Here is a 26,293-nt window from a genome sequence, read left to right on the forward strand (position 1 = left end):
GACGGGGGGTCTGGTGTGAGACTGGGACCCCTTGTTTTTTCATGAGCGGCTTCCACAGAGGTGATTTTCCTTCCATTGAAGAAAGTGGCACACGGGTATAGGACCATCCTGTTTGTCTCCTCTGCCCCACCTTCCAGTCTCATTGTGCTTTCTTCTTTTTTCTGTGGCTGTCAAACTTCCATTTAGCCATCTTCCAGGTGGTTCTGAATGATGGTTGTTCTGTATTTTAGTTATAATTTTGATGTGCTTGTGGAAGGCAGCGAGTACAGGTATTTATGAGTACTGTCATCTTGAAAATATATTATTTTTTATGTTTGGAAATTAATATAAATAGTATCATACTACACTGAGTGGCTAGATTATTATGACCACCCCATCAGTACTTCGTTGGGCCACCTTTTGCCTTCAATACTGCGGCAATTCTTCTTGGCATTGACTCCATGAGATGTTGAAAGGTGATGCGAGGAATCTGACACCATGCCTTATGAATAGCACTGTCCAGTTCTGTGAGATTTGATGGTTGTGGAACCAGCTGCCTGATGGCTCTTTTCACTTCGTCCCACAAATGCTCAATTGGATTGAGATCTAGTGATTGTGGGGGCCACCTAAGCAAGGTAAAGTCTCCCTCATGTTCTTAAAACCACTCCTGCACAATACGAGCACCATGGCATGGCACATTGTCTTGTTGGAAGAAGCCATCTCCATTGGGATACGCCATCAATATGATAGGATGAACTTGATCAGCAACGATACGTAGGTATGTTGTGCTATTCAGACATTGTTCACACGAATTAAAGGGCCCAAATCATGCCAGGAAAACACGCCCCAAACCATAACACTGCCCCCACCAGCTTGAAGGGTTGTACTCATGCATGTGGGGTGCATGCTTTCATGCTGTTTCCGCGAAATTCTCACTCTGCCATCTGCATGATGCAACTGGAAACATGATTCATCAGACCACATGACTTTTTTCCAATGCTCGACTGTCCAATCCTTATGTTCCTGTGCTAATTGGAGACGTTTTATCTTGGTAACTGCGGACAGCAAAGGTGTTCGAACAGGCCTTCGGCTTTCATATCCCATACAATGCAGTGTACGGCTAATTTGCCTACAAATGTCAGGTGGTCATAATAATCTGGCCACTCAGTGTATATGTATTCTTCTGTAACTTGCCTTTTTTTCACTCAATGTTAGGTCCTTGAGATTTACTTAGGTCAGTGATGGGCAACCTTTTGAGCTTGGTGTGTCAAACTTCGCCAAAAAACTGAGCATAACTCGGGTAGTGTGTCACTTTGAGGAAAAAACATTATTTCGCAAATGTTTCATCCTCGGCATGCGGCCGCCTCAGCGGCCGCGTGTTATCAGAAATGGCTACACGTGTCAGTGCTGACACACGTGTCATAGGTTCACCATCACTGACTTAGGTCATTGTTTCTGTACCTTTTTTTTATTACGCCCCTGAGGATCCTTTTTAGACACTTTTATCCTAATCATCTCCCTCCTCCACCCATGAAATTTTGATACTACAGATATAAATAAGTCTGTATACTCTGGTCTATGGAAGGGCCATAGCCTTTGTAATATCTAAGATTTTACCTACCTCTCCAAACTTGTTTTGACCCTCTAAATTACCCCTATTGAGAATACATGATCTAGGTTGACGTGTTGTCTGGTGTTTGGTATTCCAAACACAATTTACATATCACAATTTACTTATTTATAATTAACTAGAGGCCCGTTGCACGAAGATTCGTGCAATAGACCTTCCTTCACCTGGCTGCCAGCACCAGTTTTCCTCCGGCACTGGGGACCCAGGCCTTGGCTCTGGCCACCGCCTTCCACCTTCTTTCAGGGTCGGGGCTTGGACCCCGGTGCCGCCATCCGCAATCAGGGCGCAGCCGCCACCTGGGTCCCTCAGCGATCGGGACGCAGCTGCCGCCCGGGTCCCTCAGCCATCGGAGCGGCAGCGGCACCCGGGTCCCTCCGCGATGCGGGGCAGGGCAGAGCGTGAGGGCCGTCATCTTTGCTGGGTTAATTTGCATAGCGCCCCTGATTGGCTGTGGGCGTAGCGAAGGTACGGTCAATTAGCATATTACTCTTTTATTACGTACGATTAGTATTTTTAATTTATAATTTATGTATTATTACTAGACATTTTCACTTTTATGCTTTACAAACATAGTGTTATGAATATTCTTCCACATATGTGCAAGAGTTGCTCTGGGTATATATTTGGGAGTAGAATTTCTAGGTCTAAGTGTATGGACATGCTCTGGTTTACTTTAAAGATAATGAAGATAATGCCAAAGTGTTTTCCAGTTTACACTTTGTTGGCAATATATAAGAATTTTTGTTACTGTACATCTTTCCAAACATTTAATATTGTTGGACTTATTAATTTTTAAAGTTATTTATTAAAATAATATTATTTTGGAATAATTTTAGCATTTTTGCGGACTGTTTTAACAATTTTTATTTCATTGATTCATTTACTTTTAGTGTTAGAATTATTTTTGTAATCTTTATTGTTGAGAGTATTACAGATGTCCCCTCTTTCCCCAACCACTCCATTGACCCCTTCCATGCAGATCACGCCCTTCCCCAGGCCTTCACCATCCTATTGTCTGTGTCCATGGATAATGCATATATGCATATAAGTTCTTTGTTTAATCTCTCCCTGCACGCACGTGCCCCCTCCCCCTTTCCTCTGAGATTTGTCAGACTGTCCCATGTTTCCATGCCTCTGGTTCTATTTTATTCATCAGTTTATTTTGTTCATTAGATTCCTTGTTCATTTTATAGTTGTTGACAGATGTGTATTCATTGCCATTTTATTGTTTATACTAGAGGCCTGGTACACGAAATTTCTGCAGGGGTGTGTGTGTCCCTCAGCCCAGCCTGCACCCTCTCCAATCTGGGACCCCTCGAGGGATGTCCGACTGCCCGTTTAGGCCTGATCCCAGTAGGATCGGGTCTAAACGGGCAGTCGGACATCCCTCTCACAATCCAGGACTGCTGACTCCCAACTGCTCGCCTGCCTGCCTTCCTGATTGCCCCTCACCACTTCTGTCTGCCAGCCTGATCACCTCCTAACTACTCCCCTGCCAGCCTGACTGATGCCTAACTGCTCCCCTGCCAGCATGATTGCCCCTAACTGCCTTCCCCTGCAGGCCCCGTCACCCCCAACTTCCCTCCTCTGCCAGCCTGGTCACCCCTAACTGCCCTCCCCTGCAGGTATGATTGCCCCCAACTGCCCTCCCTTGCAGGCCTGGTCCCTCACAACTGCGCTCCCCTGCTGGCCATCTTGTGTCCACAAGGGGACAGCCATCTTTGACCACATGGGGGCAGTCATCTTGTGTGTTGGAGTGACAGTCAATTTGCATATTACTATTTTATTAAATAGGATAGAGGCCTGGTGCACGGGTGGGGGCGAGCTGGTTTGCCCTGAAGGGTGTCCTAGATCAGGGTGGGGGCTCTCTTGGGGCATGGGGTGGCCTGGGCAAGGGGCCTGTGGTGGTTTGCAGGCCGGCCACACCCCTGGTGACCCAAGCGGAGGCCCTGGTATCTGGGATTTATTTACTTTCTATAATTAAAACTTTGTAGCCTTGCCGAAAACCGGTTTGGCTCAGTGGATAGAGCGTCGGCCTGCAGACTGAAGGGTCCCAGGTTCGATTCTGGTCAAGGGCATGTACTTGGTTGCGGGCACATCCCCAGTAGGGGGTGTGCAGGAGGCACCTGGTCGATGTTTCTGTCTATACCTCTTCCTTCCTCTCTATAAAAAATCAATAAAATGTATTTTAAAAAAAATAAAACTTTGTAGCCTTCAGCGGAGGCCAGGGCAGGCCCGGGGGGAAGCTTGGCTTCCTCCATCGCCAGGAAACCCAAGCCTCCTGCTTGCTCCGTGGCCGCAGCCATTTTGGTTGGGATTTATTTATCTTCTATAATTGAAACTTTGTAGCCTTGAGCGGAGGCCAGGGTGTGCAGGAAGTTTGGCTTCCTCCATCGCCAGGGAAACCCAAGCCTCCTGCTCGCTCCGTGGCCGCAGCCATCTTGGTTGGATTAATTTGCATACTTGCTCCTGATTGGCTGGTGGGCGTGGCTTGTGGGTGTAGTGGAGGCACAGTCAATTTGCATATTACTCTTTTATTAGATAGGATTGGGTAGGATAGAGGCCTGGAGCACGGGTGGGGGCCAGTTGGTTTGCCCTGAAGGGTGTCCCAGATCAGGGTGAGGGTTCCCTTGGGGTGTGGGGCGGCCTGGGCGAGGGGCCTGTGGTGGTTTGCAGGCTGCCCATGCTCCCCGGCGACCCAAGTGGAGGCCCTGGTATCTGCGATTTATTTATCTTCTATAATTGAAACTTTGTAGCCTTCAGGAGAGCCAAGCCTGCTCGCTCGGTGGCCACAGCCATTTTTGTTGTGATTATTTATCTTCTATAATTGAAACTTTGTAGCAGAGGCCAAGGCAGGCCAGGGCTGTGGAAACTTGGCTTCCTCCATCGCTGGGGGCAACTCAAGCCTCCTGCTCTCTCCAGCTCCATGGCTGCCGCCATTTTTGTTGGGATTTATTTATCTTCTATAATTGACACTTTGTAGCCTTAAGCGGAGGCCAAGGCAGGCCAGGGTAGGCGGAAAGCTTGACTTCCTCCATTACCAAGGAAACCCCAGCCTCCTGCTCTCTCCGTGGCTGCAGTCATCTTGTTTGGGTTAATTTGCATACTCGTGCCTGATTGGCTTGTGGGCGTGGCTTGTGAGCATAGTGGAGGTATGGGCAATTTGCATATTACTCTTTTATTAGATAGGATACTATTTTTAGTTTCAAGTGAGCCTTTTCAGGAAGCTTTAGAATAGCCAAAAGTCTTGCTTACCCCTCTAAGTGGGCCACTAACAGCAGAAGCAATGGCAGGGTGTTCTCTGAGTTGACCCAGACAAATTCCAGATGAGTTACAAATGTGAGACAGGAACATTCTTATTGGACTCCTGACTGAGAAAACAGGTAATAACTTCCCCTGTGGCAATGATTGCCAAACAAAACCCAAGCTCATAAACATTATTTGGCCTCTTCACCAGTGTCCAGGTATGTAATTGGCAGTTGTGCTATACCAGGGAATGGGGCAGGAGAACAGCTATTGGCAGCCTGAGTATAAACAGGGTGTGTGAGCGGGTCCTCAGTTTCTTGTAGAACCTTCAGGGGAAAGAGTCACATTCTGTGTTGCAGGGGAGAAACCACTGGGCTTGTTGAGTGAGCGAGGCAAGCTCTGAGGCCCCACCTGCCTGTGTGAGAAGAGGTCCTTCCAGGGCCTCCTCCTGCCAGTCCCCTTGCATGCTGCCTCCACCTCCCTCAGCCAATGTTGTGACTAGGAAATGCGAGGAAAGTGAAGGTAGAGGAGGCTTCTCAAAAGGCAGAGAGAAACAGTTAAGGAACTCAGGGTTGCAACTAATCATATGGTGCTTTTGTACAAATTGGAAAAACACCTCCTCCTCACTTTGCTTTGCTATCATCTGCCAGGACGTTGCCCTAATGCAGATATAGATCTCCCATCACTGTGATCTGATTGGCACCCCCTAGAGTTGTGCAGCCCACATCCTGTAGTCCTGAAGGAGCCTTTGCTTTTTTTTTCTTTATTGATTAAGGTATTACATATGTGTCCTTATTGCCCCATTGCCCCCCTCCCCACACTTCCACTCATGCCCTCAACCCCCTGTTGTCTGTGTCCATTGGTTAGACTTATATGCATGCATACAAGTCCTTTGGTTGATCTTTCCCCTTACCTCCACCCTCCCCTACATTCCCTCTGAGGTTTGATGGTCTGATCGATGATTCTCTGTTTCTGGATCTGTTTTTGCTCATCAGTTTATGTTGTTCATTATATCCCATAAATGAGTGAGATCATGTGATGTTTAGCTTTCTCTGACTGGCTTATTTCGCTTAGCATAATGCTTTCCAGTTCCGTCCATGCTGTTGCAAATGGTAAAAATTTCTTCTTTTTTACGGCAGCATAGTATTCCATTGTGTAGATGTACCACAATTTTTAATCCACTTATCTGCTGATGGGCACTTAGTCTGTTTCCAAATCTTAGCTGTGGTAAATTGTGCTGCTATGAACATAGCGGTGCATATCTCCTTTCTATTTGGTGTTTCTAGTTTCGTGGGATATATTCCTAGAAGTGGGATCACTGGGTCAAATGGGAGTTCCATTTTTAATTTTTTGAGAAACTCCATACTGTTCTCCACAGTGGTTGCACCAGTCTGCATTCCCATCAGCAGTGCATGAGGGTTCCTTTTTCTCCACATCCTCGCCAGCTCTTGTCCTTGGTTGATTTGTTGATGATAGCCATTCTGACAGGTGTGAGATGGTACCGCATTGTCGTTTTCATTTGCATCTCTCGGGTGATTAGTGACTTTGAGCATGTTTTCATGTCTCTTGGCCTTCCTTATGTTTTCTTTCAAAATGTATCTATGTAGGTCTGTTGCCCATTTTTGATTGGATTGTTTATCTTTCTTTTTTAAAGTTATATGAGTTCCCTATAAATGTTGGAGATTAAACCTTTATCACTGATAACATTTGCAAATATGTTCTCCCATACAGTGGGCTTTCTTGTTGTTTTTTTGATGGTTTCTTTTGCTGTGCAAAAGCTTTTTATTTTGATGTAGTCCCATTTGTTTATTTTCTCTTTAGTTTCCATTGCCCTAGGAGCAGTATCGGTGAAGAAATTGCTTCGGCATATGTCTGAGATTTCTCTGCCTGTGGATTCCTCTAGTATTTATATGGTTTCCTGTCTTATGTTTAAGTCCTTTATCCATTTTGAGTTTATTTTTGTGTATGATGTAAGTTAGTGGTCTAGTTTCATTTTTTTGCAGGTATCTGTCCAGTTTTCCCAACACCATTTATTGAAGAGACTGTCTTGACTCCATTGTATGTTCTTGCCTTTTTTGTCAAATATTAATTGATCATAGTGGTTTCGGTCGATTTCTGGGTTCTCTATTTTATTCCGTTAATCTATATGTCTATTCTTGTGCCAGTATCAGGCAGTTTTGAGAACAGGGGCTTTGTAATACAGCTTGATATCTGGTTTTGAGATCCCACCTACTTTGTTCTTTCTCAGGATTGCTGCAGCTATATGGGATCTTTTTTATTCCAGATGAATTTTTAAAGAGTTCATTCTAGGTCTGTGAAATATGCCGTTGGTATTTTAATGGGGAGTGTATTGAATCTATAGATTGCTTTGGGTAGTATGGACATTTTAATGATGTTGAGTCTACTGATTCATGAATACGATATGTTCTTCCATCTGTTTATGTCTTCCTCTATCTCTTTTCTCAATGTCATGTAGTTTTCCGAGTACAGGTCATTTACCTCTTTAGTTAAGTTTATTCCTAGGTATCTTAATTTTTTTGGTGCGATGGTAAATGGGATTGTTTTTTTTAGTCTCTCTTTCTGTAAGTTCACTATTGGTGTATAGAAATGCTATAGATTTTTTGGTGTTAATTTTGTATCCTACTTCATTACCAAATTCATTTATTAAGGATAATAATTTTTTGATGGAGTCTCTAGGGTTTTCTATGTACAGTATCATGTTAACTGCTAACAAGGACAGTATTACCTCTTCTTTTCCAATTTGGATGCCTTTTATTTCTTTTTCTTGTCTGATCGCTATGGCTAGTACTTACAGTACTGTGTCGTACAGGAGCAATGAGAGTGGGCATCTGTGTCTTGTTCCTGTTCTTAGCGGAAATGGTTTTAGTTTTTGCCTATTGAATATGATGTTGGCTGTAGGTTTGTCATATATGGCTTTTATTATGTTGAGATATGATGCTTCTATTCCCACCTTGCTGAGAGTTTTTATCAAGAAAGGGTGTTGTATTTTGTCAAATGCTTTTTCTGCATCAATTGATATGACTATGTGATTTTTGTCTCTCAATTTGTTTATGTGATGTATCATGTTTATTGATTTGTGGATCTTGTACCATCCTTGCATCCCCGGGATAAATCCTACTTGGTCATGGTGTATGATCTTTCTGATGTACTGATGTATCCGATTTGCTAGAATTTTGTTGAGGATTTTGGCATCTATGTTCATGAGGGATATTGGCCTATAATTCTCTTTCATTGTGTTGTCTTTATCTGGTTTTGGTATTAGGGTAATGCTGGCTTCCTATTGAATTTTTTGGAATAGTCTGAGGAGGATAGGTTTTAATTCTTCATTGAATGTTTGGTAAAACTCCCCTGTGATGCTGTCTGGCCCCGGGCTTTTGTTTGCTGGAAGCTTTTTGATGACTGCTTCATCCATAGTTATCGGCCTATTGACATTTTTAGATTCTTTCTGATTGAGTTTTGGAAGGTTGTATTTTTTTAGGAATATGTCCATCTCCTCCAGGTTGTCTTGTTTGTTGGGATAGAGTTGTTCATAATATTTTTTAACAATGCTTTGTATTTCTGTGGAGTCTGTTGTTATTTCTCCTCTTTCATTTCTTTTTTAAGAAAATTTAATAAATCTTTATTGTTCAGATTATTACAATTGTTGCTCCTTTTTGCCCCCATAGTTCCCCTCCACCCGGTTCCCACCCCACCCTCTGCCCTTACCTCCCCCCCACTGTCCTCATCCATAGGTGTACGATTTTTGTCCAGTCTCTTGCCGCACCCCCACACCCCTTTGCCCTGAGAATTATCAGTCTACTCCCTTTCTATGCCCCTGATTCTATTATATTCACCAGTTTATTCTGTTCCTCAGATTTTTAATTCACTTGATTTTTAGATTCACTTGTTGATAGATATGTATTTGTTGTTCACAATTTTTATATTTACTTTTTTCTTCTTCCTCTTCTTAAATGTGTCTGTCCAATTATCCCACCATCATTTATTAAAGAGACTTTCTTGACTCCATTGTATGCTCTTGCTTCCTTTGTCAAATTTTAATTGAGTGTAATAGCTTGGGTGGATTTCTGGGGTTTCTTTTCCGTTCCATTGTTTTTATATGTCTGTTCTTGTGCCAGTGCCAGCTTGTTTTGAGTACAGTGGCTTTGTAGTATAACTTGATATCTGGCATTGTGATTCCTCCAACTTTGTTCTTTCTCAAGATTCCTGCAGCTATTTGGGGTCTTTTTTGGTTCCATATACAGTAAATTTTTGGAGTATTTGTTCTAGATCTGTGAAATATGTCATTGGTATTTTAATAGGTATTGCATTAAATCTGTAGATTTACTTGGATAGTATGGACATTTTAATGATGTTGATTCTACCAATTCATGAACATGGTATATTCTTCCATTTGTTTATATCTTCTTCTATCTCTTTTTTCAGCATGGTATACTGAGTACAGGTTTTCTGAGTACAGGTCTTTTTCCTCTGTGGTTAAAATTATTCCTAAGTATCTTAATTTTTTTTGTTGCAATGGTAAATGGGATTGCTTGTTTAGTTTCTCTTTCTGAGAATTCATTATTGGTGTATAAAAAAGCCACCGATTTTTTGGGTGTTGATTTTGTATCCTGCTACATTGCCAAATTCATTTATTAAATCTAGTAGGTTTTTGGTGGAGACTTTAGGGTTTTCTATGTACAATATCATGTCATCTGCCAATAATGACAGTTTTACTTCCTCCTTTCCAATTTGGGTGCCTTTTATTTCTTCTTCTTGTCTGATCCCTGTGGTTAGAACTCTCAGTACTATGTTGAATAAGAGTGGTGAAAGCAGCTGAAGCCGGTTTGGCTCAGTGGATAGAGCGTCGGCCTGCGGACTGAAGGGTCCCAGGTTCGATTCCGGTCAAGGGCATGTACTTGGTTGCAGGCACATCCCCAGTAGGGGGTGTGCAGGAGGCAGCTGGTTGATGTTTCTCTCTCATCTATGTTTCTAGCTCTCTATTCCCTCTCCCTTCCTCTCTGTAAAAAATGAATAAAATATATTTTTTTAAAAAAAGAGTGGTGAAAGCAGATATCCGTCTTGTTCCCGTTCTCAGGGAAAATGGTTTTAGTTTTTGCCCATTGAGTATGTTGTTCACTGTAGGTTTGTCATTTATGGTCTTTATCATGTTGAGATATGCTCCCTCTATTCCCACTTTGCTGAGCATTTTTATCAAAAATGTTTATGTGATGTATCACATTTATTGACTTGTGAATAAATCCCACTTGGTCATAGTGTATGATCTTTTTAATGTATTGCTGGATCTGATTTGCTAATATTTTGTTGAGGCTTTTAGCATCTGTGTTCATCAGGGATATTGGCGTGTAATTCTCTGTTTTTGTAGTGTCTTTATCTGGTTTTGGAATTAGGATAGTGCTGGCCTCATAAAAAGATCTTGTAAGTGTTCCTCTTGGATTTTTTGGAATAGTTAGAGGAGGATAGATGTTAGTTCTTCTTTCAATGTTTGGTAAAACTCCCCTGTGAAGCCATCCGTACTTGGGCTTTTGTTTGCTGGGAGTTTCTTAATTACTGCTTCTATTTCATCAGTTGTTATTGGCCTATTCAGGTTTTCTGTTTCTTTCTGATTTAGTTTTGGGAGATTGTATTTTTCTAGGAAAATGTCCATTTCATCCACATTGCCCAGGTTGTTGGCATATAGTTGTTCATATTATTTCCTTACAACCCTTTGTATTTCTATGGTGTCTGAGGTTACTTCGCTTTCGTTTTTTATTTTATTTGTTTGAGTCTCTTCGTTTCTTGAAGAGTGTGGCAAACAGTTCATCAATTTTGTTTATCCTTTCAAGGTAGCAGCTCTTGGTTTCCTTGATTTTGTAATTATTTTTTTTTTGTCTCTATGTCATTTATTTCTGCTCTAATCTTTATTATTTCCTTCCATCTAACTCTGGACTTTTCTTCTTGTTCTCTTCCTACTTCTTTAAGTTTTAGGGTTAAATAGTTTATTGTTGCCTTTTCTTATTTTTTTAGGTAGGCCTCTAAGTTCTATGAACTTCCCTCTCAGGACTTCTTTTGCAGTGTCCCAGAGATTTTCGGTTATTATGTGTTTATTTGAATCCAGGAAGATTTTTATTTCCTTATTAATCTCGTGGATAACCCATTCATTGTTTAATAACATGCTGTTTAGTCTTCATGTGTTTGAATGTTCCTGTGTGTTTTTACTGTAGTTGATTTCTAATTTTATTCCATTGTGATCTGAGAAGATGCTTGATAGGGTTTCAGTCTTCTTGAACTTGTAGAGACTTATTTTGTGTCCTAACATGTGGTCTATCTTTGTGAATGATCCATGTGACTTGAGAAGAATGTATATTCTGCAGCTTTGGGGTAATATGTTCTATTAACGTCAATTCAATCCATCTGATCCAGAGTGTCAAAGTCCCCTGCAATGACTGTATTTTTGGTCTCTCCCTTCAATCCTCTAGAACTTTTATTTATATTTAGGTATACTTGTATTGGGTGCATATGTTTATCGGGGTTATATCCTCTTGTTGGATCCATCCCTTTAGTATTATGTAGTGACCTTTGTTGTCTCTTTTGATGGCCTTCATTTTGAAATCTATTTTGTCGGATGTGAGTACTGATATTCCAGCTTTTTTTTTCTTTCCCATTTGCATGGAAAGTTTATTTCTATCCCTTCACTCTCCTGTGTGATTGTTTTGTTCTGATGTGGATTTCTTTTAGACAGCTTATAGATGGGTCATGTTTTTGTATCCATTCAGCTACCTTATGCCTTTTGGTTGAAGCATTTAATCCATTTACATTTAAGGTTATTGTTGGTAGGTACTTATTTATAGCCATTTTATTTTTGTCTGCCTAGGTTTCTTTCTCTATTTCTTTTTCTCATTACAGCAGTTTTTTAGTATTTCTTGTAATGCTGGCTTGGTGTTGGTGTACTCCTGTAGCCTTTTTATGTCAAGGAAGCTCTTTATTTGACTGTCTATTTTGAATGATGCCCTTGCTGGATATAGTAATCTTGGTTTCAGATCCTTGCTTTCCATTTCCTTGATTACTTCATGCCGTTCCCTTCTGATGAAAAATCAGGTGTCAGCCTCATGGGAGCTCCTTTGTAGGTAACAGTTTGCTTTTCTCTTGTTGCCTTTGAGATTCTATCTTTGTTTTTAATTTTTGGCATTTTAACCTTTTGCACTCGGATGTCGAGTGTGACTCGACACGGTTAGCATTAGAATAAAGGAATCGAGAAATAAGCAAGCGAGTGCAAAGGGTTAATTATGATGTGTCTGGGCATGGGACTGTTTGGGTTCTTCTTGCTTGGGGTTCTCTGTGCCTCCTGAACTCATGTGCGACTTTTTTCTTTACCAGATTAGGGAAGTTTTCTGTCATTATTTCTTTAAGCATGTTCTCTATTCCCCTATCCCTTCCTGCCTCTTCTGGTACACCTGCTATTCAACTATTGTTATGTATCACGTTGTCCCGTGATACATAACAATAGTTTTTCTGTATTTTAGTTGTGATTCCAGTTTGGTCCTGGGAGTGTGTCCATGTAGCAGCTCCCTTAAGCTGTCCTCCTGTTTTCAATTGTGGTTTTTTTTTTTCTTTTTGTTTCTCTGATTGAGTGATATTTTCAACCCTGTCTTGTAATTCACTGATTTGATCCTCAGCTTCCCCTAATCTGATGTGTATTCCTTCCAATGTGTTCTTTATTTGTGCTATGGCAACTTGAACATCATTATCATGAACTCTGTATCAGATAAATTTCTTATCTAATTTCATTTATCTCTTATGGAGAAATGCTCTTATTCTTTCATTTGGGGGTTGTTTCTTTGTCTCCTCATTTTGGCTGTCAGTTTGGGTTTGTGACTATGTATTAGGTAGATCTGCTAAGCCTCTCAATCTCTAGTGCAGCACAGTGTCAAACATTGTTTGTGACTAATTAGGTAAGGAAAAGATTCAAAGCCTCCAGAGACCATCTCTGAAGACAGACAGATAGGATTTTATCTTCAATTGCCCTCAGGCAATCCTCCACAGGTATAGGAAGAGTTTTTTCCAACAGGGTGGGCCAATTGCTTCTTCCTGGAGGCTAATTGTTATTCTCAGTTTCTTAGTGGGCCTGAGCAACTGCACAGTGGGCAGAGTGTTTTCTAATAGTGTGGATCAGGTGTCTTCCCCCCAGGCAAGGTTGCCTGTATAGCAAATGTCTACTTTCAAAAGATGACCTCCGTAGCGTGAGGTAATGACTAAGCACAGGAAACCGGGGTGTCTGCCTTCTGAGCTCTAACCCCAGAGCCCCCGATCCTGGCTTCTGCTCACACAGCTCCATTTCACTCTGCCCTCCCGCTGCTGGAGCACAAGATGAGTAACTCTACAGAGAATTATGTGCATTGGCCCTTTAAGAAGGTATGTGAGTTTCCAGCCGTCTCTCCCTAGCAGACAGGAACCCCACTGCTTTTCACAGCCCAATGTTATGTGGTTACCCTTCTGAATTTTGATGCTCTCTGCTGGGAGGACCAGCTTGGGGATTAGACCCCAAAAATTCTCATTGGCAACCTCCCACAGTTAAGATATCTCTCTGGAGCTTCAGTTGTTGTCTGTGGGGTCCCAGCCAGCCCTTTCGCACCTCAACCCCTCCTACCAGTCTTTATGCAGTCTCTACTTTCTTTTTTTTTTTTTTTTTTTTTTTTTTACAGAGAGGAAGGGAGAGGAATAGAGAGTTAGAAACATCAATGAGAGAGAAACATTGATCAGCCGCCTCCTGCACACCCCCTACTGGGGATGTGCCCGCAACCAAGGTACATGCCCTTGAACAGAATCAAACCTGGGACCTTCCAGTCCACAGGCCAACGCTCTATCCATTGAGCCAAACAGGTTAGGGCTGGAGTCTCTTATTTCTGCCCTTAGTGTTCAGGGTTCTCTCCAATGAGTCTTCCATTGATTATTCAAGAAGTTTTTCTGTATTTTAATTGTGATTCCAGTTTGGTCCTGGGAGTGTGTCCATGTAGCATCTACTTACTCCACCGCCATTTTTAATCTCCAGGACTTTTGTTTGCTGGGAGTTTTATGATTACTGCTTAAATTTCATTAATTTTTATTGGTCTATTCAGGTTTTCTGATTCTTCCTGATTGAGTTTTAGATGATTGTATGCTTTAGGAATTTTTCCATTTAACCCAGGTTGTACAATTTGTTGTCATATGGTTGTTCATAGTATTTTCTTACAATGCTTTGTATTTCTTTGGTGTCAATTATTACTTCTCGTGTTTTCTTTTCTTTTCTCTTTTTTTAAATATATATATTTTTTTATTTCAGAGAGGAAGAGAGAGGGAGAGATAGATAGAAACATCAATGATGAGAGAGAATCATTGATCGGCTGCCGCCTGCACACCCCCTACTGGGGATTGAGCCTGCAATCCAGGCATGTGCCCTGACTGGGAATCGAACCTGGGACCCTGCAATCTGCAGGCCAACGCTCTATCCACTGAGCCAAACTGGCCATGGCATTGTGTTTCATTTTGATTTTATTTATTTGGGGTTTTTTTTTTCTTGATGAGTTTGGATAAAGGTTCATCAATCTTGTTTACCTTTTCAAAGAACCAGCTCTTTGTTTCATTTCTCTCTAGTATTTTTTTTTTAGTCTCTGTGTCATTTATTTCTATGGTCTTTATTATTTTCTTCCTTCTATTTTCTCTGGGCTTTTCTTGATGTTCTCTTTCTAATTATTTTCGTTTTAGTGTTACATAGTTTATTTGACCTTTTTCTTACTTCTTGAGGTAGGTCTGTAATGCTGTGTACTTCCCTCTCAGGGCTGATTTTTCTGTGTCCCATCTATTTTAGGTGTTTGTGTTCATTTTCCTTTGTTTCCAGAAAGTTTTTGATTTTTCTTTTTAAAAGTCTCATTGGCATTTCTTATAATAAGAGTTTGGTGGTGGTGAACTCCTTTAGCTTTTTCTTGTCTAGAAGCTCTTTATCCCTCCAATTTTATTTTGTTTTTTAAAATGTTTTTATTGAGTTTAGGGAGAGAGAGAGAAACATCGATATGAGAGAGAAACATTAATCAGCTTCCTCCCACACCCGCCCTGACTGGGGATCCAGCCCTCAACTTGGGCATGTCCCCTGACTAGGAATTGAACTGGCTCCCTTTCAGTACACAGGACACGCTCAACTAACTGAGCCACACGGACCAGGGCTCTCCTTCAATTTTAAATGATAACCTTGCTGGATAGAGTAGTCTTTGTTGTGGGTCCTTGCTTTTCATCACTTTGAATATTTTGTGCCAATCCCTTCTGGCTAGCAAAGTTTCTGTTGAGAAATTAGCTGACAGTCTTATGGGAGCTCTCTTAGAGGTAACTAACTGCTTTTCTCTTGTATTTATTTATTCATTCATTCATTCATTCATTCATTTTAATCCTCACCTGAGGATATGTTTATTGATTTTAGAGAGAAAAAGAGAGAGCGAGAAAAACATCGATGTAAGAAGCATTGATTGGTTGCCTCCCCTACATGTTCCCACCAGGGAATGAACCCACAACCTAGGTATGTGTCCTGACCGAGAATTGAGCTTGCAGCCTCTTGGTGTATGGGATGTCACTCCAACATCAGCTAGGGCTCTTCCTGCTTTTAAGATTTTCTGTTTGTTTTTAACCTTTGGCATTTTAATTATATTGTGTCTTGGTGTTGTCGTTTTGGGGTTCATCTTGTTTGGAACTCTCTGCACTTCCTGGACTTGTATATCTGTTTCCTTTGCCAGGTTAGGGAAGTTTTTAGTCTTTATTTCTTCAAATAGGCTTTCAGTCCCTTGCTCTATCTCTTTTTCTGATACTTCTATGATGCGAATTGTGTTATGGTTGTGTTGTTTCAGGGGTCCTTAACTATTTTCATTAAAAAAATTTTTTCCTCCTGGCCAGGTAGCTCAGTTGGATAGAGCATTGCCAATGTTGTGGGTTCGATTCCCAGTCGGGGCACATACAAGAGTTAATCAATGAATGCATAAAGAAGTAGAATAACAAATCACTGGGTTTTTTCCCCCACCCCTCTATCTCTTCCCACTTTCTCTCGAAAAAGCAATTAATAAAAATGTTTAAAAAACATTTTCTTTCCTTTTTGCTCTTTGATTGGGTGTTTTTCGCTATCATGTCTTTCAAATTGCTGATTCAATCCTCTGCTTCAGCCTGTTGATTCTTCTAGTGTTCAATTCTTCATTGAACTTACTGTATTCTTTATTTCTGACAATTTCTTTAATGGTTTCTATGTCCTTTTTTAGGTTTACTATCTCTATTTTAATTCTCACTTGAGGATATGTTCTTTTTTTTAAAATTTCTTTATTGATTAAGGTATCACATATTTGTCCTCATCCCCCCATCCCCATCCCACACCCCTCCCCACGCATGCCCCCACCCCCCTGTTGTCCTTAACCGCTGGTTAGGCTCATATGCTTGCACACAGTCCTTTGGTTGATCTCTCCCCCCTACCCCCACCCTCCCATACCCTCCCTCTGAGGCCCGACAGTCTGATCCATGCCTCCTTGTTTCTGGGTCTGTTCTTGTTTATCAGTCTATGTTGTTTATTATTTCCCCTAGATGAGTGAGATCATGTGCTACTAGAAATACACTTATAAGAACCGAAAATGTGTTCATTTTTTTTTAGAGAAGGAGAGAAACATTGATCGGTTGCTTCGTTATATGCCCTGATAGGGGATCAAACCTGCAACCTAGGTATGTGCCCCAACCACAAATCAAACCCGCAACTCTTTGGTGCACAGTTTTGTTTTGTTTTGTTAATCCTCACCTGAGGATATTTTTCCATTGATTTTTAGAGAGAGTGGAAGGAAGGGGGTGAGACAGGGAGAGAGAAACATCGATGTGAGAGAGACACATTGATTGTTTGCCTTCTGCACATGCTCCGACCATGGGGATCCAGCCTGCAAGCGAGTTATGTGCCCTTGATGGAAATTGGACCTGAGACCCTTCAGTCCACGGGCCGATGCTCTATCCACGGAGCCAAACTGGCCAGGGCCCTTTGGTGCGCAGTTTTATGCTCCAACCAACTGAGCCCCTGGTCAGGGCTCTGCTTACTGTATCTTTGTTGCAGTTCTCACTGAGTTCTGTGAACATTTTTATGACTGGTGTTTGGAACTCTGTATCTGGTAGAATGTTTGCCTCCATTTCTTTTTAAATTTTATTTTAGTCTTGCCTGCATTTTGTTTAGTTCTTTTCTTAGAGTTTCATTCTGTTATTTATTGGGATATATTTCTTTATTTCCTCATTTTATCTGCCCCCCCGCCCCCCTGTTTGTTTCTATGCATTAGGTCAGTAGTCAGCAAACGGCGGCTCGTGAGCCACATGCAGCTCTTTGGCCCCTTGAGTGTGGCTCTTCCACAATATACCACATGCGGGCGCGCACGTACAGTGCGATTGAAACTTCGTGGCCCGTGCGCAGAAGTCGGTTTTCGGCTCTCAAAAGAAATTTCAATCGTTGTACTGTTGATATTTGGCTCTGTTGACTAATGAGTTTGCCGACCACTGTATTAGGTAGATCTACTATGTCTCCTAATCTTGGCAGGGTGGCTTTATGTAGTAGGTGTCCTGTGGGTCCCAGTGGTGCAGATTCCCTGATCTCCAGAGCCTGGTCTTCAACAGAGGTGTCCCTTGTTTGAGTTATGTCTGCTCTCCTGTTGTAGTTGAGTCTTGATTGCTGTTGGCATGTGAGTGGATTGTGCTGACCCTCAGGCTTGCTGATATGAGGATTAGCTACAACCACAGTGTATTACCTGCTGTGTAGGGGCTGACCCCATGAAGTACTATTTGGCCCAGTAGGCAATGGTACTTGCTGAGACCTCCCTTTGGGTGTGACACTTGCAGAGCTATTTGGGTGGTGCACTTTGTGATTTGGAGCTTACCACCGGATGTGTTGGTTCTGGGGCCTCTTGGGAGTCAGCAGCTGATTTCAACCTCGCGCTACCTGGTAGGTGCTACAAAGCAATCCGCAGTTGGTAGCTGCCTGTGCTAGACCTGGGGACACATGGGAGAGGCCACACTGGGAACTGAGACCAGCTACCACCGGTACCAGGCCTGGGACCATTCAGCAAAAGGGTGCCCTGAGGCATGCTACGACCTGCTAGCTGCCTACAAGGCTCAGATACTTAAAGGTGGGCTCTGGGGATACATGAGTTGGATGAGGCAAGGTGTCAGGGAGTCTGGTGTTCACCAGGCTAATGCAGAGTACTGGTGTTCACTGGGCTAATTTGTGCAGGGGAGCTCTTATGGCAGGAAAAATGGCGCTTACCCACCAGCTGTGTGGGAGGAGCATTTAACACAGAACAATGGGGCCTGTCCTTCCTCTGAAGCCACACAACTCAATTTCCTCCTTGTTTGTCTCTGGCATTCCTGGAGCTGCTGTCCCTCCATTCGAGTCCAGGGTGAGTGCATGTAATGAAATTTTGTGTGTTGTTTCTTTAAGAGGACACCTGGCTTTCCAGCAGCCTTCTGTCTCATCTGGCCAGACCAAATCCCTGTTCATTTTCACAGATCTTCCAGACACTGGTGCTCCAGGCTGGGAAACCAGGTATGGAGTTGGGACTTCTGGTTCCTCAGGCAGACCTCTGCAGCTGACATATCCTTACTGATTCTAAACCACCACACATGTATGTGGGACCAGCCCTTTTCACCGCTCCTCCCCACTGCTAGTCTTGACATGTCTTTTTCTTTATATCCTTAGTTATAGGACTTCTGTTTAGCTTGTCTTCAGATGGTTCTCTAGGTTAATTGTTCTACAATGTACTAATTTTGATGTGGTCATGGGAGCAGGTTAGCACAGTATTTACCTACTCTGCCATCTTGACCAGAACTCTCTGAGATTTGTTTTATTGAAAACAAGGGTTTATATAAATTTTTTTCTTCATGACTTCAGCCGTGGGCATTATTTCTCAAACTTGGACATAAGTCATATAGTTACAAGTTCTATGTCTTATATGTGAAAGGTTCTCAATCTACTTCTGAACATTCTTAAATATTAATACACCCTGTCCTATTACCTAATAATAGACAAACATGTAAATTGACCATACCTCCGCTACGCCCTCAGCCAATCAGAGTGAGTATGCAAATTAGAAGGCCAAAGATGGTGCCGCCCAGCTGCTCCAGGCGCGGAGTGGCCAGGTGGTGCAGGACGCCTGCTATGAGAGCGAGGGTGGGTGGCAAAGGGATCTACAGGAGCGGAGTGCCGCAGTGAAGACAAGACTGCAGACTCCGGAGTCTGTAGCAAAGACAAAGAAGGCAGACTCTGGCCGGAATGAAGGCCTGGGTCCCGGGTGCTGGAGGAAAACTGGTGCTGGAAGCCAAGGGAAGGAAGGCTATTGCACGAATCTCTTCGTGCAATGGGCCTCTAGTATTTCTATAAAACCTTTGAAATATCTACTCAGAATATTGAAGCTGAGGCTCCTGTTCTGTTGAGCAGTAATCACAGGCTGCACCAACTCTAGTTCTTTCTCTTGGTTTTCCTATTAAGAAGAGTGACTTAGTAGTGTTTACTATGATCTAATTGCTTAGCCTTAGATGAATCATTTACCTGCATATTCTTCAGATTATTTGTAAACTCTAGTTTATTAATAGTATCTGCCAGTTTTACAAGGAGTTTGTGAAAATTAGTGAATATCTATAATGCTGTTTAAGTCCTTCAGAGATTAATTTTCAATATACAGTAAATCTTAATTGATTACATGTGTTATGCTAGGCACCATGCTACATGCTAGTATGTAGAAGTTGAATAAAGTACAGATTGTACTTTTTAGCTTAGATCTGGTTGAGGAGACATATGTAAGTCAGCACGTGTAGCATGTGACATGCTATGAGGTAGGTTGTACAAAGTGTAGTAGGAAGACAAAAGTAAGGAATGATTCATTTGAGTGCAATCAGAAATATAAATTCAATTAGGATCATATATCTTTCATTGTTGTTGTTGTTGTTAATCCTCTCCTGTGGATATTTTTTTCATTGACTTTTCAGAGAGAGTGGAAGGGAGAGGAAGAGACAGAGAGAAACATTTATGTGAGAGAGATACATTGGCTGGTTGCCTTTCGAACATGCCCTGACCAAGGCTGGGGATCGAGCCTGCAACCTAGGTATGTGCCCTTGACCAGGAATTGAACTCATGACCCTTTAGTCCACAGGCTGAGCAAAACCAGCTAGAGCTAGGATCATACACATCTTAACTATAATTAGCAATTAGCTTTTCAGAGCTAGAATTGGAATGTAACTTTTTTTTGGTGATGTACATGGAAAATTGTGCACCTCAAATTTTTAAAAATAAAATGTAGATTCAGGAGCACATCCAATTGTAAATGATTGTTAGGAAAATCATATTATGCAATGGAATACATAAAAGTGTCAAGAATAATTGTCAGTGTCCAAATATCTATGATAAGCAGAAATTCTCCTGGCAGCATTAGAACTGGACAACCAGTGGGTCTGGGCTGCCTGTCACTACTTGAGCCAAGTAAGCAGAGACAGGGTTGAATCGTATATGAGCATTTATTCCAATAATGTCGTCAGTTTGGAGAGAGCAGCAGGTCATCCACAAAAAATCTGCTCTATTCCTTTAAGCCAGCTACTTAAGTTGGGTAGAAGGAAAAAGATTACATGGGAAAGTAAGAAATACAGGCATGGAAAAGTAGGCAAGGTATAATGGTTACAGCTTACAGGCAGTGAGGGCTAGAGGAGTTCTCAAGGGGCAGGCTTCTCTGAGCACCTCCAGAATGAAATTACATGCAACAAAGTTGTTAATCTAGGCCAGTGGTCGGCAAACCATGGCTCTTTGGCCCCTTGAGTGTGGCTCTTCCACAAAATACCACGTGCGGGCGCGCACGTACAGTGTGATTGAAACTTCGTGGCCCATGCGCAGAAGTCGGTTTTCGGCCTGGGCGAGTCTATTTTGAAGAAGTGGCGTTGTTAGAAGAAGTGGGGGTGTCGGTCGGTCGGGCTGCGGGATACGCAGCGCGGGGGAGGCGCACGATTCATGCGGGAGTTTAGTGAGCCGGTCAGTCAGCAGTCTCATGTGCAGTGGTTAGTGCTAGTCGCGCCTGCAAACCGCGCGCGGGTGACAAAGGTACCTACTTGAAGCATAAAGTTACCTGTATTTTTCCAACCAGGTGCAAATCCTACAGGTATTTTTGTCATCAATTTAAGAATTGCAATTATTTTGTGTTGGTGGCTTTATTATTATAAAATGAAACTTTTTTTAGGTGCCCTGTTTGACATGGCTACAAAGAAGAAGCAAAGAAAAACGGAAGACGAAAACCGTGAATTTAAAGTTGAATGGACCAAGACTTTCGCATTTATTCAAAACTTAAATGGCCTTCCGACCTGTCTTATTTGTCAGGAAAAATTGGCGCATAACAAGAAATCAAATTTTGAGAGACACTTTACAACTAAACACGTGTCATTTAGTACTAAATATTCTGTCGGTGATGCAAGGAAGAAAGCAGTTGAGGAACTTCAGAAGAGTCAAGAAAAATCAAGTTCTGTATTTAATTACTGGATGCAATCTTCCAACAATGTTAATATTGCAAGTTTTGTGGTTAGTCAAGAGATTGCTAAGAGAGGAAAACCATATACAGACGGTGAATACATAAAAAGTTGTTTTATAAATGCATCCGAAGAGCTATTTTGGGATTTTAAGAACAAAGCAGATATTCTAAAAAAAATTAAAGAGTTACCATTGTCTGCTAAAACAGTGAAAGATAGAACAGTCAAAATGTCTTCGAATATAACCAAACAGCAAGTCCAAGATCTTAAATTGGTTTCAGCTTTATCAATAGCAGTTGACGAGTCTTGTGACATAAATGATACAGCGCAAGTTTCACTTTTTGTACGATTTATTTCATCTACAGGTCCTAAAGAAGAACATTTAGGATTATTGCCACTCAAAGGTCAAACACGTGGAGAGGATATAGCAAATGCTGTAATTGAGTGCATTGAAAAACATATTCCACTCGATAAAATTGTCTCAATTTCAACAGAGGGGGCGAAAAGTATGCCCGGTGTAAGAAACGGGTTTGTTGCTATTTTGAAAGAAAAAATTAATCACGAGATACTTACTTACCATTGCATCGTTCTTCAAGAAGTGCTTTGTGCACAGACATTTCCAGAAGAAATTTGCAAAGTTACGGAATTGGTGATTAACATTATCAACTCCATTATAGCTAAAGCTCTTAATCATCGCCAATTTAAAGAATTTTCAGTTGAAATGGAGAGTGAGTATGCAGATCTTCTTCAAGGTATGTTGGTTATCAAGAGGAAACGTTTTGAAACATTTCGCTTACTTATTAACAGAAATTAAAGCATTTCTCCTTGAGAAGGGTGTTCACTATCCAGAACTTAACTAACGATTAGTGGATCCAAAAATTTTATTTCATGGTAGACGTTACGTCTCATCTAAATAAGCTTAATTGTAAACTACAGGGGAAAGGAAACACAATTTTTTTCGATGTTAGAAGAAGTTATTTCATTTGAAAACAAATTATCTCTTTTTGCTCAAGATTTTGAAAGAGAAACTTTGATTCACTTTCCAAGCCTGTTGAAACATCGCCAAGAAAATAATTCTGATATTGACATTTGCTATTTCAAAACAACACTTTTAAATATGAGGGAAGCTTTTCTCAACAGGTTTCAGGAATTCAGAAACAGCAAAGTGACGTTAGCCTTTGTTAAAAAACCTCTTGATGCTACTGTAACAGAATTAAATTTTTCTCTCTTTAATATTGACATTGGCAACTTTGAAATGCAATTGCTGGATTTAAAAAACAAAGAATTATGGAGCTCGAAATTTGAACGTCTTTGTGCTGATATGGAAATATTGGGAGAAAAACAAATGTGAACTTAGTTCACAGCACAAGTGGTCTGCTTTGAAAGACCTGGAGAAGGAAGATATGTTGATTTTTAACACCTGGAATAGTATTCCTGACTCATATAATCAACTGAAAAAACTAGCGTTTGCTGTTCTTTCCTTATTCGGGTCTACATATTTATGCGAACCATCATTTTCAAGCATGAACCTTATCAAGAGTAAACTGAGAAGTCGTCTTATTGATGAGAACCTGGAATCGTGCCTAAAATTAAAAACAACACCCTGGGTCCGGGTGAGGCCACGTGCCCCTGGGTCCGGGTGAGGCTGGATCCCGGGACCGGGTGAGGCCGCGCGCACCTGGGTCCGGGTGAGGCCATGTACCCCGGGGCCCGGGTGATGCTGGGTCCCAGGTCCGGGTGAAGCCGCGCCCCTTGGTCCGGGCGAGACCAAACCAGAGGGAGTCGGACCTGCATTACCACCATTTGTCCACCATCCAGAGCTGAAAAGTCAGTGTCGACATGTACACATAAGGAACTGGTGGACATTGAAATTGGGTCTCAAAAGAACTGTTGGTCCAGAAAGAAACTTACTACAGACTGATTCATTTGCCTGTCAGCATAACTATTATTGCTCGTCTCACATTCGGTTCTTATAAGTATATTTCTAGTAACACGTGATCTCACTCATCTAGGGAAAATGATGAACAACATAGACTGATAAACAAGAACAGATCCAGAAACAAGGAGGCATCGATCGAACTGTCGGGCCTCAGAGATCAACCAAAGGACTGTGTGCATGCATATGAGCCTAACCAATGCTTAAGTTCAACAGAGGGTTGGGGCATCCATGGGGAGGGGTGTGGGGTGGGAATGGGGGGATGAGGACAAATATGTGACACCTTAATCAATAAAGAAATAAAAAAAATAATAATAATAAAGTAAAAAAATAATAAAAATAAATAAAATCAGTGATTTGCAAAAAAAAATTAATTAATTAAAAAAATAAAAATAAAATTTAAAACAACAACATACAAACCTGACTTACCCAAACTTTCCAAGGAGATGTAAGGCCACTGTTCACATTAGTGTTTGTCAGTCATTGTCATGATTTAATTTTATGGATATTGTAAGGTAAATTGTAGGGAATTTAATTTTATCAATAAATATGTCTGTAACAATTTTTCCCCTCTTAAGTCTGATTGAAATTTCCTTTGAGTTTTAATTGTGACTTGCCTTGCAGCACAGTTAGGGCACAGACTACTTGGAATACTATGATTCTCCCTTAGAGAACTTACAGTTAGTAGGGGATATAAGACAGTGTCAACCAGTGGTTGTTGGCACCAATTCAGCACCAACACAAATCTCCAATTTGGAGTGCAGTGAAGAAGAAAACCTTACTCAGTGCAATACACCTCAATTGTGATTACAGCACAGCTGTGAACACAGCATGGCTGTGAGGCAGCCCAGTGGCCAGGCCCCTCTCCAACTAAACTGTTCTGCTCTGCTCCATTCTGTGCCTGTCTGCTGTAGCCTGTTCTGGTCTGCTTTGCTCTGCTCTAGTGAGACATCTTTGGTATTTCAGTTTAGCCAGGGAAATGCAATCTTCAGGCTTCAATGGAAAGGGGAAGTGTACTCTCTCTCCAGTAGGGGAGTTGGCTTATATAGACAGAAATTCCCACCCCTGGTCCCTGATTGAAATATAGTCCATATGTGTAGAGGTATAGAAATGAAAAAGAGCTGTAACTGTCACTGCCTGAGGAAAATAAAAACAGTGGGTGTTTTATACCCAGAGCTTCTTTTATATCCAGAACTTCTTTTATATCCAAAGATGGGACCAATTTTCCTGTCATCCAAGCATTTGTTGAGCACTCCTATTTGCTTGCCGTACGTTGGGCATTACAAGGGGGATAACAAAAAAGTGTAAATCATTTCTTCTTCCCTTGAGCTATTTATAATGTAGTTGGGGAGATTACTAATACTTAGGAAAAAAATACTGAGAGTATGGTACAAATGTATAATTATAATACTTTATGTGGCCTGGACTCATAGCTGTAAGTTCAGGAGAAATAAGAGTGGTTGGATTTATTCCACAGGAGATGGAATTTAAGCCAGACCCTGATAGATCCAGATGGGGAGTCTTAATTAGGATCCCTGGATATATTTCAGGGAATCTGAAATTTCACCTAAAATGGTATGCTGCTTTGTATGAATACACAGTTTTAAGGAAGAAGTTTATACCTTTTGTTATATTTGCAGAACATTTTTTGTCTCCCAAAATGTTAACACCAGTGTCTACATGAATAAGAAATTTAGTATAGCACTTATAGGAGACAATGAGCAACCTCACCAAGATAAGCCTTCCTTCCCTCTTATGTGGGGAACCTAATACAAGGTCAAGACAAATTTGGGCTAAATGATAGCTGTAGGGAGTAGAAAGGAAATATTGGCTTTACCTCTTCTAACACCAGTCACTGTAATGCAGCCATTTAAAAATGTTTATATTTGGTTTCTTAGGAAAATATTCAATGTGCTCAAGAAGAAATAATATAAAGAGTGGGCAAAAGTAGTTTTATAGTTGCCTGGCTTGAGTGGCTCAGTGGTTGAGCATTGACCTATGAACCAGGCAGTTAGTGTTTGATTCCATGTCAGGGCACATCCTTGGGTTGTGAGCTTGATCCCCAGTAGCGGGGAGTACAGGAGGCAACCAATCTATAATTCTCTCTCATCATTGATCTCTCCCTCTCCCTTCCTCTCTGACCTCAATAAAAATATATTTTTTAAAAAGTAGGTTTACAGTTGTTCGTATGGAAAATAATCCTATCTTATAAAGAGGAAACATGCAAATGGACCGTCACTCCGTGGCAAAGATGGCAGCACCCACCGCCAATAAGGAGGGAATATGCAAATTGAGGTTCACTCCATGACAAAGATGGCGGCAGCCAGGCTGGGACACTTGCGTCATTGCCATGGCGACGACGCAGGCGTTCCACCCCACCCCGCAGGCGGAGGGCCTGTGGGCAGCGCGGAGGTGCAGAGCGGCTGGGGCGGTGGGCCCCGCCCCGGCCATTCCAAGCTTGTGGGCAGCATGCGGAGATCCTCTGGGCTGTGGAGAGCCTCTGGGTGGGGGAGATGGGCCTGCAGAGGGCGGCGTGTACTCCCCACATGGTGACGGCAGCAGCCGTGAGTGCGCCGAGTAGAGCCTGCGGGCCGAGCTGAAGTAGCGCCTGCGGGCCATCAGCACCAAGGAGTGGCTGCGCAAGTCCCGCCTCCTGGCCCAGAAGGTGTGCGATCGCAGGGACAGCCACCGAGGCGGGCCAGATTGACGTCCTCCTGGCCACACCATGGGGTTTTGTGGATCTGCGCAGCCGCAGGCCTCCAGTGCGCATATCCTCTCCTCCCTACCTGGCGTGCGAACATCCCCCAGCACGCTGTCACCCACGCGCACCTGCAGCAGTCCCGGACCATGGTGCACGCAAGTTCCCCCTCCCCCCCCTCCGCCGCACTTCCATCAACCCCAGCATGCCTACGTCCCCCACAGGATGTGTGCACGTCCCCTCCGGCACGCTCACGTCCTTTGGAGAGTGTCTGGGTGTT

General features: G+C 42.2%; 1 protein-coding gene across 12 annotated transcripts in view; it reads left to right on the top strand.

The window, feature by feature from the left end:
• The window catches only part of BCL2L13 (BCL2 like 13), a 148,576-nt gene that overhangs the window by 102,725 nt on the left and 19,558 nt on the right, over positions 1-26,293 (top strand). For 2 of the 12 annotated variants that reach the window (XM_079774889.1, XM_079774898.1), the window contains one exon: positions 21,097-23,503. The exons of 6 other annotated variants lie outside the window; for them this stretch is intronic. In XM_079774889.1, the coding sequence (XP_079631015.1) occupies positions 21,097-22,193 (1,097 nt within the window). In that variant the 3' untranslated portion in view covers positions 22,194-23,503. Of the gene's footprint in view, positions 1-21,096; positions 23,504-26,293 lie in introns of those variants that run through there. 4 more of the 12 variants (XR_013813701.1, XM_079774902.1, XM_079774893.1 and 1 more) reach the window with 4 other exon arrangements.

The sequence above is a fragment of the Cnephaeus nilssonii genome (genome assembly GCF_951640355.1).
Source record: "Cnephaeus nilssonii genome assembly, chromosome: 6".
Classification (NCBI taxonomy): domain Eukaryota; kingdom Metazoa; phylum Chordata; class Mammalia; order Chiroptera; family Vespertilionidae; genus Cnephaeus; species Cnephaeus nilssonii.